This window comes from Rhinoderma darwinii, chromosome 8, assembly GCF_050947455.1.
Source record: "Rhinoderma darwinii isolate aRhiDar2 chromosome 8, aRhiDar2.hap1, whole genome shotgun sequence".
Classification (NCBI taxonomy): Eukaryota; Metazoa; Chordata; class Amphibia; order Anura; family Rhinodermatidae; genus Rhinoderma; species Rhinoderma darwinii.
In genome coordinates this window covers 71103553-71116898 of record NC_134694.1, presented here as the reverse complement: position 1 = coordinate 71116898, position 13346 = coordinate 71103553, and the positions used below count along the sequence as shown (strand labels likewise).

Genomic DNA, 13346 nt, shown 5'->3' with positions numbered 1-13346 from the left:
GTTTCTGCTGCACGTGCATGGATTTTTACAAACCTCATTCAGAAATGTCTGCAAAAAATCTCTTGTTTGTGAACATACCCTAAGAATCTTTAACATAGATGTTTTGGTAGTCACTCTTTAATAAGAGACCTGCTAATTTTGCCGAGAGACATTATCGTCAGGATCATTGGATCATTGATGTCTAAGACATCCTTAAGTCCTAATGGGTCCTCACACATCCCAGCACAAGCAATTAAAATATGTTCATGGCAGTGTCAATTTAGGTTGTTGAGCAGTATTGCGTGTGTCTGCTGTTGGAAAAGAAAGCATTGAAACTCCTAAATAAATCATTGCAGCTCTATGAAGTTGCAGTGTTTTGTTAAGAAGGTAAAGCCAGATACAATATTAGATGTGGAGGTCCGGGAGTACTTGGACAGGGGTGTAGCTAGGGGGGGGGCAGGCCAGGCATGTGCCCAGGGCACAAATAAGAGGGAAGGAAGGGCGCCGCAGCGCTGCTACTAACCAGGTGCCGCTGGTACAGCTGCCGCCAGTGTCGGAACTACCGCTATAGCATCCATAGCGGCTGCTACAGGGCAAACGAGGGGGCCCCGTGCCGTCTAGCCCATAATGTGCCGGGCAGCACAGCTGCCTTATTTGTGGTGGTGTCGCCTGCACCAGGCATCCAGGGCCCAGGACGACTGCCACCTTCAGTAGTATCACAGAGTGGGAACTCTTCATAAAACATAACCTTTATTCATTACTCAGTTTAAAAAACTATGTAATTCTGTTGAATACAAATACCCATGACACAACCAGGATTTAATCAAATCAGCAATCCACAATAATCACCTGAGGTATCCAGAAAATGATATCTAGATGGTGTGGTACCATGCGCCACCTCTGTTAATCAAGTGTCCTGATAATGAATACACATGACCATCCAGCCTGGACGTCATGTGTACTCAGAATCCTGACACTTCTGACTCTTTTCTTTGAGATTTCCAGCAAGGGAAACAAAATCTCGTTTACCTCCGTAATCTCACAAGATTACGAGTGGCTTGCGGGAATCTCACAGAAAAGATTCCGAAGTGTCAGGATTCTGAATACACATGACGTCCAGGCTGGATTTCATGTGTATTCATTATCAGGACACTTGATTAACGTTAATCTCTGTGTATGTGGCTGCACATCGCTGCTGTGTAAATAAATGTAGAGGAGTGTATGATGCTGACTGGTCATTGATTGGTCAGCGTCATACACGTAAACACGCCCAGTTAAAAACACAATACACGCCCAGTTGGACATAACGAAAAAAAAACGCCCAATTGTCCATTTCAAAGCTCATTTGCATATATATAAAATAGCTCATAACTTGGCCAAAAATTAACGTTTTAAAAAAAAAAAAACGTTACAGTTATCTACATTGCAGCGCCGATCACATGCAATAGGAGATAGGGATTTGAGAATCTGGTGACAGAGCCTCTTTAAGTTTCAAACTAATATTCAATAAATCAGTACAAAGGGGAGCTACAAAAATCTGGAACTTTAGGAAAGCAAAACTCAATCAACTGAGGGAAGAGCTTAGTCTAGTAGATTGGGATAATGTAATGGTAAATACAAACACTGAAAATAGTTTTAAATAGATTTTCTAAAGATATAGATGAATCATGTAGTAAGTTTATAACCTCGGGTAACAAAATGTCTAGGAATAAAAATAGTCCAATATGGGTGAATAGGGAAGTATTGAATATAATAAGACAAAAACAAAAATATTTAAAACATTGGAGGCTAAGGATTCAGAAGAAGAATTCTAGGCTTACAAAGATCTCAATAGGTAAAATATAAATTAAATCACATAAGCAATGTTAGCCACAGAAAAACAAATCGCCAACTAAATTAATATAAGTCCAAAAAAAGTCATATTCAGGGGGACAGTAATCAAGGTTCTCCACCCAATATTACCTACTGAACACAGAAGTATATTGCATCTGTTAAATATTTTATAAGCCCTCGGCCCAGACGGCATACATCCACGTGTATTAAGCTCGGTACTTGACAGACCATTGTATCTCATCTTCTTAGGCCTCATGCACACGACCGTAGTGTTTTTCTGGTCCGCAAATTCCAGGACCGTGTTCCGTGAAATGTCCTCCGCAGTTCATCCGTATGTAATCCGCAGTTCATCCGTATGTAAAAGGCAAAATGCGGATAAAAAAAAAAAGCCTAGGTAAAACAGGATGACGACAGAACTCATTCCCGGTCGTCGCCTAGCAAAACTTCCGCAAATCCGCAAACTGCGGTTGACACACGGAGGTGTACCCGCATTTTTCACGGGCCCATTGACTTCTATGGGCATGTCCGCATCGAATTTGCGGGCCGTAATAAGACATGTCCTGAGTTTGTGCGGCACGGATTTGCGGACATGCGGGGACCCGTGAAAACACGGATAGTGTGTATGGGCCCATAGAAATGAATGGGTCCGCAATTCTCCCGTGGATTTTCGGGGGAATTGCGGACGCAAAAACACGTTCGTGTGCATGGGGCCTTAGACTCCCTTGTAACAGGATCAGTGCCACAGGATTGGAGGATGTTTTACCAATATTTAAGAAGGGTAAGAATGTGGTTCTGAGTAACTCCCATCAAATAAGTTTGACAACTGTGGTATGTAAACTTTTTGAGTGTATTCTAGGAGATGAACTGCAAAGGTACAGTATATAGCGGAGAATAATCTAATAACTCATAACCAGCAAGGATTTATGAAAAACAGGTCGTGCCTAACCAACAGGTCAGTTTATATGAGGGGGTAAGTGCAAATCTGGATGTTGGTCATGCGGCTGATGGGCTATATCTGGATTTTGTAAAATAATTTGATACTGTTCCACACAACAGTCTTGCACTCAAGCTACGGATGTAGCCATCTTTATCTTGACTCTGATAATGTGCTGCAGCGTGATATCACAGAACAAAAGCCATTGAAAAGTAATTGAAAAAGTCAAGATAAAGGATCTTGCCACTGTGTATTTAATGCGTTAAAAGTCAAGATAAAGACGGCTACATCTGTACAGAGGCAGGAACTGGGGGACAATGTATGCACATGGTTAAAGAATTGGTTAAGGGACAGAAAACAAAGAGCGGTAAGACTCTCTTTTCAGAGAAAACAGCCTCTGATTTTCAGCCGTTTTCGAAGCTGAAAAGTTTTTTTAGGTGTTTTTGGAGCTGTTTTTCTATTGACACGATGAAAAACAGCTCCAAAAACGTCTCAAGAAGTGACATGATCCTTCTTTTTATGGTGCGTTTTTTTACTCGCCATTTTTTTTAAAACGACGGCTTAAAAAAACGCCCCGTCTTAACGAAACACAGTTTTTCCCATTGAATTCAATGGGCCGATGTTTGTAGGCGTTCAGCTACCACTTTTTCAGGCGTATTTCGGGCATTTACACCCCAAAATACGCCTGAAAACACAGCGCGTGAACATAAAAAAACACCCTGTAAAAGAAGAAGCATGTCACTTCTTGAGCCGTTTTTGGAGCTGTTTTTACAGCTCCAAAAACGTCTAGAAAAACGCCTGAAAAACATTTTCAGCTTAAAAAACGGCTTAAAATCAGAGGCTGTTTTGTCTAAAAACAGCTCCGCAATTCCGTTTTTTACTCAGCGTGTGAACATACCCTTAGAGTATTCATACTATGGAATGCCCTAACCCAAGAGGTAGTAATGACAGATACTATGTCATTACTAAAAAAGGGCTGTATGATTATTTGACGACGAATGGCATTGAGGGTTCCAATTAATCTAGCAATTAGTTCTATATAATTGATTGACAAAGGTTGAACTTGATGGACCTGTGTTTTTTTTCAACCTATGTAACTATGTAGACCTCCATCACTAATAACCAGGTACTGGCACAGTCCTTGGGATTTGCTAATTGAGGGGTAATCTGAATCTAAAGTCCCTAAATAACGCAATACTCAATTAAATAAATATGTAATTAAATAAAGATGAAAAGTTACAGATCTTTCCAAAAAAGTGTAAAAATAACTTTAATACGAATCAATGGTCATATAATTACCACATAATAATACACGGCAGGGATATGGTGTGAATGATTACCTTCTTCCACAGTGGAGTCTAACTGAGTTACTTTGATGACCAGCAAGTCCACTCTCTCCTGCAGTGAATTCATCCGAAGGTAGAAGCTGTTTGCTTCATTAAACAGCTCTCCAAAGATGTCCTCTGCATGTCGGCCTGCGTCATGGGCAATGCAAAAAACAGAAATATAGCACAACTAAAACAATTACCAGAACTTAAAAAACAGGACTGCAAACTATGAAATTCTATTTTATCACTCGGTTTATGGATAGACAGGGCAGATTTTGATTTAATTTGGTAATTTTATCTTAAATTAATAATTATCCATCATGTTTAACTCTTTATGTGCACAATATTATAGTTATTATTTTACTATGTTGATTTTCAAAGTATGAAGCAGAAGTGTTCTATTACTCCGTTTGAGTATGTGGAAAACTATGAGTTAATGGCACTTAAGAGGACAACTTTTAAGGCCTTGAGTAACCGAGCACCCCTTATAGTGGCTGTAAATACTGACCGTGAAACTCAAGGCTAGAGGGGCCACACAAAAACAAAATGGAATCCAACTCTTAGTGCTGTTTGTCCCAATTCCCTCATTCTAGGACAAGTGGTCCCTGGCTATTTTTACCCTTTGTTAGAAAAAAGGGCAGATACCCTCTGGTTGATTCTAGTCTCCTTTGTTGCTGATATAGAGGGAGACGCTGTGTAGATTCACAACCACCCATGAGGAAAAGGGAAAGGGTCCCAATGTCATTTGGCCCCATAGCAGTCGCAGAGCCTGTCTCTATAGCATGTATGTTCTTGGTACAACAACTAGAATTCATAGAAACTGGAAGAGGTTAAAAGATTGTTAAACATTTATTATGATGTAACATACCTAGAAGTTACTCGTTATCAGACATATGGTCAATGAATACAATGAAATCCCGGAGACAGCATTACAAGTATGGTGGTAGATTCCTGTATGGTATTGATGAGGAGCAGAGCATGTGGTTGTGCCATGTGCAGTATGTGTGTGCTCTATACATTTCTGGGGGGTTTTAACTTTGGGGTTCCAACAGGATATTCTTGCTGCGTGGTTAAAGAAAATGCCAGAAGAAGTCACTTTTAGTATAATATTTTCATGTACAGTACACATTAACAGCCAGAGATGTAGGCACATTTGATGCCTAGATAAGCATGGGATTTATCTAATCAGTTTCATATTAAGTAGGTAAATCATACTGGTCATATGGCGTAGAAAATTAGGCCTGCTAAGGGATTTGCGGGATATGTATTCGTAATCTGGCTGAAGCTTGGGTCCCATGAGCCCCATCATCCTGCAGATTAGAAATAGTGGGTTATATAAAGACTAGCCTTGCTTCTAATAAAATTGTTGAATGTCATTGTTAAGCATATATTAAAGCTAAACAAAATCAGTGTCCCGGGCTTAAGAATAGATATGCACTTACTTAGGCTACCCAGTTGTTTGATGATGGCGGCCAGGGTACTGTTGGTGACACACTCCAACTCACTGGTAACTGCATCTGGCACTATCCCACGACATAAATGCCGCGGTTCAATATTCCTCTTAACCAATGGCATTTTTTTCTGTTGGGCTTAGCTGTATAAAACATCAAGGGCAACTGAAATGACAATAAAAGAAACCTGATGTTTCCACCACCTGTAATAGCAAATATACAAATAAATAACAATATTTATTAACTTTGACATCTAAAAAATCTTAATCATTCTAAATATAATCTTTAAAATGTATATTCTATCAAACACACCCAACTGTCTAGTAAAGATCCAGTTTCACATATCTTCGCAATATGCTAATGATCTGCACATGCATTAAAAGGGAGGTATGGAAATCTAGAATAGAGTATGAGCAGCCACCTGTCTGTTAGAACAAGGCATGTATGACTGCAGTAATTACATAGACACAGGCATTAACAGAGGCGCAACCTGAAGCTCCTGGACCCCAATGTAAGATCTGTAACAGCGCACCCCACCTACCATGCACCATTTTTTAAACTGGCGTTTCCTTATGTGGCAGCAAGCCTATTGGGCACTCTCAGGCAGAAGGGACTGGGTGTGACTGCTTCCTTTGCACCCCCTATAGCCACGCCCCTGGTTGCCTGACATGTTGGAGCATTCATGTGATGAACAACTCCTTTTAAATTCTATCCTTCTGAAACAAGTTGCAAGATAGAATTAGGGATAATTCTAGATAGAACCAGATAAACTGGAATGAGTTGTGCACCTGTGTTGGTTGGACATGATCAACTAATGTTTCTATTCACTGACAACAGACAGAGATCTTGGAAATTGCTGTGGAGTTGACACACAATGTATATTAGAAAATTGCAGCGTTTTCCATGTTTTCATCATGCAGAATATTGTTAAAAAAATATAACCCTAACGGCAACTTTTACTGTAGGGCAGGAGTCCCCAAACTGCTGTGGGGCTGGCAAGCTGTCTGCTAGACCGGAAGATTTGCAGAGGTCTAGCAGACTCACGTATTTCTGTAGTGCAGACTAAGGCACTGGCTTACATGAGAGGAGTAGTAGTCATGAAATAGTCATGGGGTAGTAGTCATGAATAGGAAGCTCTCTGCTATACAGTAGTTAGGTACATCGTCAATAATAGCATGGCATGGTCCTCACCTCTCCCCCAAACCCATTAACTGCACTCCTCCAGTAAGGTTGTGTAGTCAGATGAGGGCAGGTAACAAACACATGGAGGAGGGTAGGTAATAGGTTGGGTGAGAAGGTGAGAAGCCATGATTATGTTTAAGGAGGGCAAGTACAGTAGAAGCATCATTTTTTATCTCACAGAGGGCAAGTACAGTAGAAACTAAAATGAATGGTCCAGTGCCTCTTTCTTCACCCTGTTAGGACAGTGGGCGTGGGGAGACGTTGCTGCACGCTGAGAAGGACAGTTGCCAAAAAGGCCAGCGGATGCCAGGCAAGTTTCTTGTATGTGTCCTAATAATGAGAATAGCACACGTGCACGATACTTGCCGGGCGTCAGACACTTGCTTTGGCAACTGTCCTTACCGGCGTGCAGAATCGTCTCTCCACGGCCAATATCAGGTCAGGCTGAAGGGAGGTGGTGGACAACCCCTTTAAGTTTTACTATACATTTACAACGTTAAAGTAAACACTGCACAAAGATTACTCCATAAAAAAAGGAATCATGTGCAAAAGATATTAACATTTATATGCAAAACACAACAACAATACATTTTTGGGAAAAGGGTATTTTTATTATGCAGTATGGGGAAAAAAACTATATAAATTTGGTATCACTGCAATCATACTGACCTGGAGAATAAAGTTATCATGTTATTTATACCACACGGTGAACAACATAAATTTAAGACTAAAAAATATAGCAGAATTGCTGTTTTTCATTACCCCCCCCCCCCCAAAAAGCTGATAAAAGTTAGTCAATAGGTTATATGTATTCTAAAATGTTACCATTAAAAAGCTCATCTCACAAAAAACAAGCCCTCATATAGCTATGTCGATGGAAAATAAAGTTTTAAATAAGCTATTTGACTTTTACGATCACTTTATGTTGAATGTGGTTGTGGCCATCTCTCAGTGCTGATTGTGGCTCTCAAGGCAAGAAAGGTTGGGGGTCACTTCTTTAGGGTCTCTGGTCCTCCTGAGTAACAGGATCAGAAGAGCCTTATGATACCTAAATAATTATTTGCAAATAATATCAGCCCAAGCTACATGGACAGACACCCTGTACTGCGTGCTACAGAGATGGCTTCTAATAAACCATAACAGCGTTAACGTTTTCTGCAATGGAATTAATGTACTTCATCCATAGTTTACTTTCAATATTGCAGTGTTATTTCTAGAAGAAGGGTGTCAGATTTTACATCATCAGGGGTGACAAAAAGCTTTGTGAAAAATCACTGCTGCTGTAAACCGTAATTTATTTAAATTAGTCACTAACATTTCAGCAAACTTAGCATAAATCAATAGTACAAGTGAAATATAAGAAACTGTAATATAACTTATTAAAGAAAAATGGCTCTCCCTCTCTCCACCCATACACTCAGAATTTACAACTTTTTCCATCTCCTCAAGACCAGATGGACTGAGGGATCAGGTTATAGCTTCCCATGGAATTTTATGGAGAGGGGTGAGCAGAGAGAGGCAGATAGACACAGACACAGAGACACTGCTGCAGCTTTCTAGTAAGTCTTATATCTCATTCCAGTGCTGGATTCACAGCTACACTGCTCATTGCGGCTGTATAATCTCCTCCATGCTGCTGCAGCTTCTATATACCGTATTTTTCGGACTATAAGACGTACCTGACCATAAGACGCACCCAGGTTTTAGACAAATAGAAAATAGGAAAAAAATTATTTGTTAAAAAATAATTTATTCTGTTTCACCACATTCTGAGAGCCAACATTTTTTTTAGATTTTTTTCATCGATTGAGCGGTGTGAGGGCTTATTTTTTGCGGGACGAGCTGTAGTTTTTTTGGCCCCAATTTTTGGTATGTACGATTTTTTTGATCACTTTTTTCTTTATTTCATATTTTAAGCACTAAGGTGACCAAAAAAGTATTTTGATGTTTTACATTTTTAAACTCACCGTGCGAGTTAAATAATGGTATAGTGTAATAGATCAGACTTTTACGGACGCAGCGATACCAAATTATTTTATTTTTTACATTGTGCTTGGGGAAAAATGGGAAAAGTTTTTTTTTTGAACTTTTAATATCTTTCTTTTTTAAACTCCTGAAAATGTATCTACCATTTTTTTTTTTTAAACACATTTTATTAGTTCCCCTAGGGGACTTGAACCAGCGGCTACTTGGTTACATGTGGAGTCACTGAAACAGCGTAACTACGCTGTTTCCCTAACTCCCATAGTAGTGAATGGCAGTTATGGAAGCAGCGTAGCATGCTAGCTACACTGTTTCCGTAACTACTGTTCAGTAGTTTAGGGGGCCCCCTTCTAGAGATAGATCCGGGTCCTGCATCTATCTGACATTTATGACATATTCTGTGGATATGTCATAAATGTCCTTCATAGAAAAACCCCTATAAATGCTGCGGTCGCTATTGACCACGGAATTTAACTAGGTAAAGGGGTTTGCCATAAAACACATGTATCCCCTATCCACAGGATAGGGGCTACATGTGAGATCGCTGGGGGTCCCACTGCTAGGACCCCCAGCGATAAGTAGAACAGGGGACCGAAAGTCACCCAAAGCGCTACATGAGAAGCCTGGACATCAGGGTTCTGTGTCCGGCTTATCTGTTCCGCAGCTCCATAGAGATCAATGGAGAGCCGCTCGCGCATGCGCAGAAGAATCCCATTGATCTCTATGAAGCTGCCGGACACAGAACACGGAAGTCACAGCTTCTCATGCAGCGCTTTTGGTAACTTTCGGTCCCCGTTCTCTTTATCGATTACACATGCATCCCCTATCCTGTGGATAGGGAATGCATGTGTTTTATGGCACAACCCCTTTAAACTGCCAGGAACAGCGAAATTGCTGTTCCTGGCCGTTAGAGCAGCATGTCAGAAGCTGACACCTGCAGTGTATGGAGCGGGCTCAGCGTGCGCGGTTTTCACGCTCCCATTGACTTCAATGGGTGCGTGATGCGCGAAAACTGGCAAATATAGGACATATCGTGAGTTTTACGCAGCGCACATATGCTATATGAAAATCACTGATGGTCTGAACGGCCCCATTGACTAACATAGGTCCGTGTGACGCGCGTGAAAATGACGCGTGTTGCACGGACGTATTATACGTTCATCTGAATAAGCCCTAAATCTGAGCTGTGTGAACATACTCTTATTGTACACTGTAGACTCAATCGCAATTACACAGCAAAGCAGTAAGGGTATGTTCACACGGTAACGCCAAATACGTCTGAAATTACGGAGCTGTTTTCAGGAGAAAACAGCTCCTGAATTTCAGACGTTTTTACAAGTGCACACGTTTTTCGTGGCGTCTTTTACGGACGGAATTGGAGCTGGTTTTCATTGGAGTCAATGAAAAAAAACTCCAATTACGTCCCAAGAAGTGTCCTGCACTTCTTTGACGTGGGCGTAATTTTACGTGCCGTCTTTTGACAGCGATGGGTAAAATGACAGCTCGTCTGCACAGAACATCGTAAGACCCATTACAAGCAATGGGCAGATGTTTGCCGACGTATTGGAGCCGTCTTTTCAGGCGTAATTCGAGGCGTAAAACGCCTCCATTACGTCTGAAAAGAAGTCGTGTGCACATACCCTTACGGCACTCTGTAACATAGCAGCTTTCCGAGGAGCAACTAACAAAATTGTGAATGCTGTACATTTAAAAAAAAAAAAGTGGAGATTTCCATTTAACCCTCAGCTAAACTTACAGTAGGAAACTGCTAGTTGTTGTGAAAACGAAATAGCCATGTTCACATAAAACACCATATCCGCTGATCAGGGGGGTCCGCGCTGCGATATTCCATGTGATCAGCCTATTATTCAGAGACCTTTTACATGGATAGGAGTTGCCCAAACTAGAATCAGAAGATATAAATTCATAGATTTTACTGGTATACCAAGGGAAGGGCCGAGCTGTCTGTGTTTATCATGGTCCAATGCCTCAAAGTGTATAAAACTAACGTTGAAAGGGCTCCACAAAATTGCATCCTGCTAACTAGACTGTGTATTGCAATTGAACTCTAATATAAAGTATGTAGATAAAACTTTGCTTATAAGGAGATGCTAAAAAAAAAAGGTCTTTATTTTGAGGCAGCTTGGATACATAATAGTATTACCATAACAGACTTTTAAATTCCACCCTACCAAATACACATAAATTGGTTTCTTAGGCTTTGCTGGTCAATAGAACATTCTCTACGCAACTGCATAATATAAGTAATAATCTATATGTCCACTAGGTGGGGCTATGGCAACAAAAATCAATCAGGCTATGTTCACATTACGTTGGGCCATACATTTAATTAATGCATTTGTAAACTACAAAAAAAAAAATATATATATATATATATATATATAAATAATCAGGTTTATGACTTTCTTTTCTGAGATACTGGATCTGGGTTTTTTTTTTTGCCAATAGGTTATAGAGGACTTCAAAGAAGGCACTTACAAAATGGCACTAAACTTAAAACACCACTAAAATGCGTAGATAAGCGAATATCTTTAAAAACTCTGGTGTTTTAAAAAAGCATTTTTTTAATGCAGTTTAAAACACTAGACAAAAAAATGTGTGAATGAAGCCTAAATCTGGCAAATGATAGACAAAGCTCATTATATTAACAAAACAAATCTATAACTTTTTTTATGAGTATGTAACATGATAAAAAACATTCACTAGGTTACAAAAAGTAGAGGACAGATGGAAGGGAGTATGACTGCAGGATTAGGCTACATATGGTTTGTAGTCTGTAACCATGGAGATGCATAGGTCTGCATAGGAGCTGTAGACCAAAAAAATTATAGTATATTTTTAAGAAAGTTTTTTTATTTTAGACACGTTGGAGCAATAATAAAGCATTTCATTAAAAACATTTCTTCATGTATGCATGTTTATATACAATGCATTCGGAAAGTCTTTAGACCCTTTCACATATTTCACATTTTGTTATGTTGAGGCTTTGTGCTAATATAAAAAAAAATCGAGTTTTCCCCATCATTCTGAACTCAATACCCCATAATGACAAAGTGAAAACAGAATTTTAGATTTTTTTTTCAAATTTATCAAATATGAAAAACTCAATTTCGCATGGACATAATTATTCAGACCCTTTGCTATGACACTTGAAATTTAGCTGTGGGGGCCTCCCATTTCTCTAGATCATCTTTATAATGTTTCTACGCCTTGACTGTAGTCCACCTGTGCTAAATTCATCTGATTGGACATGATTTGGAAATATAAGGTCTCACAGCTGACAATGCATATCAGAGAAAAACCAATCCATGAAGAGGAAACAACTGCCTGTAGAGCTCAGAGACAGGATTGAGTGGAGACACAGATCTGGAGAAGGGTACAAAAAAAATTATTCTGCTGCACTGAAAGTTCCCAAGAGCACAGTGGCCTCCATAATTTTTAAATGGAAGAAGTTTGGAACAATCAGGACTCTTCCTAGAGCTGGCTGTTCTACCAAACTACGTAATCAGGGGAGAAGGGCCTTGGTAAGAGGGGTGACCAAGAACCCAATGGTCACTCTGGCTGAGCTCCGAAGATCCTGCGTGCAGATGGGAGAAATTTCCAGAAGGTCAACCATCACAGCAGAACGCTACCAATCTGGGCCTTATGGCAGTGTGGCAAAAAAGAAACCTCTCCTCAGTAAAAGACACATAAAAACCTGTCTGGAGTTTGCAAAAAAACATCTAAAGGACTCTCAGACTGAGAAACAAGATCCTGTGATCTGATGAAACCAAGATTGATCGCCTCAATTATAAGCGTCATGTCTGTAGGAAACCAGGCACTGCTCATCACCTGCCCAATACCATCCCTACAGTGTAGCATTGTGGTTGCAGCATCATGCTGTGGGGGTTTTTGTAACGTCTGTGGTCACTGACCACGAACTCCTTCCATCCGGCCGACGCCCTTCTCCCCAGAGATGACTGCATTTGCAGCCATCCTGTTCCACAGTGACCACCAGGGTGCGCTTGCAAGCTCAGTCAGCCTTGGAGCGCACACTGGTGTGAGATTGAGCTGATTGCTTCCAGAGCACCATGGACTATAAGAAGGGCTCTGCCCCTTCCTATCTTGCCTGAGCCTTGTTGTCGTTATCCTAGTATGTCTATTCAAATGGTATCCTAGTGTTTTCCAGTTCCCAGTGTTCCCCGTTCCTGCTACCTGTAACCTCTATCCTGGTCAAGTGCCATATTGAGCTGAAGTCGTGCTGTGCTGTGTTCCACGCCTGTCCTGTTACACCACGCCTGGCGCCTGCTTGCTGCCTATTCCCAGCCGAGCCTGTCTTGCTACTGTCTGAGTTACCACAGGTACCCTATACGAACTATAGACTGTGACCTGTGTCCTGTTGTCCAGCTGCCATACCATCAAGGCGGTATGGCCCAGTGGGTTCACGTATCCCTCATGACAGTGTTTAACAGCATGTGGGACTGGGAGACTGGTCAGGTTTGAGGGAAATATGTATGGAGCAAACTACAGAGATATTCTTAATGAAAACCTGATTCAGAGTGCTCTGGGCCTCAGACTGGGCCGAAGGTTCACCTTCCAACAAGACAATGACCCTAAGCAACAGCCAAGACAACACAGGAGCGGCTTAGGAACAAT

At 40.7% G+C, this 13346-nt stretch overlaps 1 protein-coding gene across 5 annotated transcripts in view; it reads right to left on the bottom strand.

Annotated features, from left to right (window-relative positions):
* The window catches only part of LOC142659517 (actin-binding protein WASF3-like), a 113334-nt gene that overhangs the window by 45266 nt on the left and 54722 nt on the right, over nucleotides 1-13346 (bottom strand). For 3 of the 5 annotated variants that reach the window (XM_075835726.1, XM_075835722.1, XM_075835723.1), the window contains exons 2-3: nucleotides 5517-5690; nucleotides 4087-4221 (exon numbers count right to left, since the gene is read on the bottom strand). In XM_075835726.1, the coding sequence (XP_075691841.1) occupies nucleotides 4087-4221; nucleotides 5517-5649 (268 nt within the window). In that variant the 5' untranslated portion in view covers nucleotides 5650-5690. Of the gene's footprint in view, nucleotides 1-4086; nucleotides 4222-5516; nucleotides 5729-10446; nucleotides 10513-13346 lie in introns of those variants that run through there. The other 2 variants (XM_075835725.1, XM_075835724.1) reach the window with 2 other exon arrangements.